At 37.7% G+C, this 1,757-nt stretch overlaps 1 protein-coding gene across 3 annotated transcripts in view; it reads left to right on the top strand.

Annotated features, from left to right (window-relative positions):
• cux2 (cut-like homeobox 2) overlaps positions 1 to 1,757 on the top strand; it is a 206,780-nt gene that overhangs the window by 167,457 nt on the left and 37,566 nt on the right. For all 3 annotated transcript variants that reach the window (XM_015388897.1, XM_015388895.1, XM_015388896.1), the window contains exon 7: positions 993 to 1,084. In XM_015388897.1, coding sequence (XP_015244383.1) covers positions 993 to 1,084 — 92 coding nt within the window. The remainder of the gene's footprint in view (positions 1 to 992; positions 1,085 to 1,757) is intronic.

The following is a 1,757-nucleotide window of genomic DNA, read 5'->3' as shown; positions in this document are numbered from 1 at the left end:
GAAAAAAATGCAAACAGTGGCTTAAAAATATCAATTCTGTGAACTTAAAGATTGTTAAAAGGGGTTAAATATTCAGCTAGCTTCATTACAGAGGTGGTTTATAACCAGACAGGGGAAGTAACGAAGTATTTGTACTTCATTACTTCCCATCTCTGGTTATAACCCACCTCTGTAATGAAGCTAGCTGAATATTTAACCCCTTTTAACAATCTTTAAGTTCACAGAATTGATATTTTTAAGCCACTGTTTGCATTTTTTTCTAAAGAAACACTGCATACGCTGCAAAAACGATCTAGAAATAAGTAAAAATGTCTTGAATTGTCGTAAATAAGATGATTTGCCAATGGAATGAGTATTTTTACTTTTAAAATAACATCATTAGATAATATGCACTTGCACTTCCATTGGCAAAGTGTCTTAAAATTACTTATTTAGATAAAAGGTTCTCTAGATTAGCTTCTGACCCCACTATTAGCTTAATTTTAGATACATTAAATGATTATCAGGTCAGTATCGATGCTCCTTCACTTCATTAACTCTCCTCTGTGACCTCACAGGGTAGATCGGTCTCTGAATAGGTCATGTGACCCAGAGCGCCGCTTTCCGTCAGTCTGAGCTCCCCTTAAACACCAGTTTCCTCCAGGACTTGATGAACCAGAACCAGAACCAATCAGCCTTCAGGGGGCGCTAAACCTGGAAGTTAGTTTGGCTTTAAGTAAAGTCGGTTTACTGTGCGGCTGGAAGCTGGATTTTATTCATGGTTTTTATGTAACTGCTGAAAATGAAACATTAGAAGGTAGAAAATAAAATATTTTTTTGGATTGGGCCCCATCACACATCCTTTTATTCCCTCTGAACTCCACCACACGCCCCGGCCGAGTGGGGGGGAGGCTGGCATTTCCAGATTTTATTCTTTCAGCCCGGAGCCTTTTATTGTAGCTTTAAATGTGCGCCCGTGATGTGGTGAAGGAACTGACAGTTTGTTCTCGTAGGGAGGAGGAAGAGGAGGAGGAGGAGGGCGCTGATGTTAGCATGGCTGACAGACTATCAGAGGCCGAGGAGAAGATCAAAGTTCTGCATTCATGTAAGTAGTTTAAACACTGCCATGACTGGAGCTGCTGGATTTAATTTCCTCTTATTAAAAAGACACTTCATTTAGAGTTGCCGTATGGTGCCCCCTGCTGAAATCCCCCCCGTCCCACCGCTGCTGCTTACATTAACCACTGCTCTTTTTAAAGGCAGAGGATTGAATTCCTCAGTAGGTAATAGAATAATCTCATCTGCAGACGCTTTGACTCATTCTGTTGGTTCCATCTAAAAAAAAGAAGCGTTTTACAGAAACTGACCTTAAAGGAAAAGTCCGGTCAGCACACTGCAAAAACAATCTAGAACTAGAAATAACTACAAATTTCTGAAATTAAGTGTATTTTCCCTAAATTTGAGTAGCTAAATATGACAATTTGCCAGTGAAATTAGTGTTTTTTTTCACTCAAAATAAGTTAGGTAATATGAATGTAATACTTTTTTCTTATTTTGAGTTGAATTTGTCTTGCTCCTTTGGCAAAGTGTCTTAACAACCCATTTCAAGAAAAAATGCACTGATTTAGATTTCTATTTTTTGCAGTGCAAGGAATAATCAATCTATTGTTATTTATACCTCAAACTAATACATTTGCAGTGATTTAATTAATTTAGGGTTAATCAGTAAAAAAAAAAATTAAAACAATATTTTTCGTTGCGATCACTGAGTCTGGGAG

The sequence above is a fragment of the Cyprinodon variegatus genome, unplaced genomic scaffold, assembly GCF_000732505.1.
Source record: "Cyprinodon variegatus isolate N-32 unplaced genomic scaffold, C_variegatus-1.0 Scaffold440, whole genome shotgun sequence".
NCBI classification, from domain to species: Eukaryota; Metazoa; Chordata; class Actinopteri; order Cyprinodontiformes; family Cyprinodontidae; genus Cyprinodon; species Cyprinodon variegatus.
The sequence above is the reverse complement of the archived record's forward strand: the minus strand, read 5'-3'. Positions and strand labels throughout refer to the sequence as shown.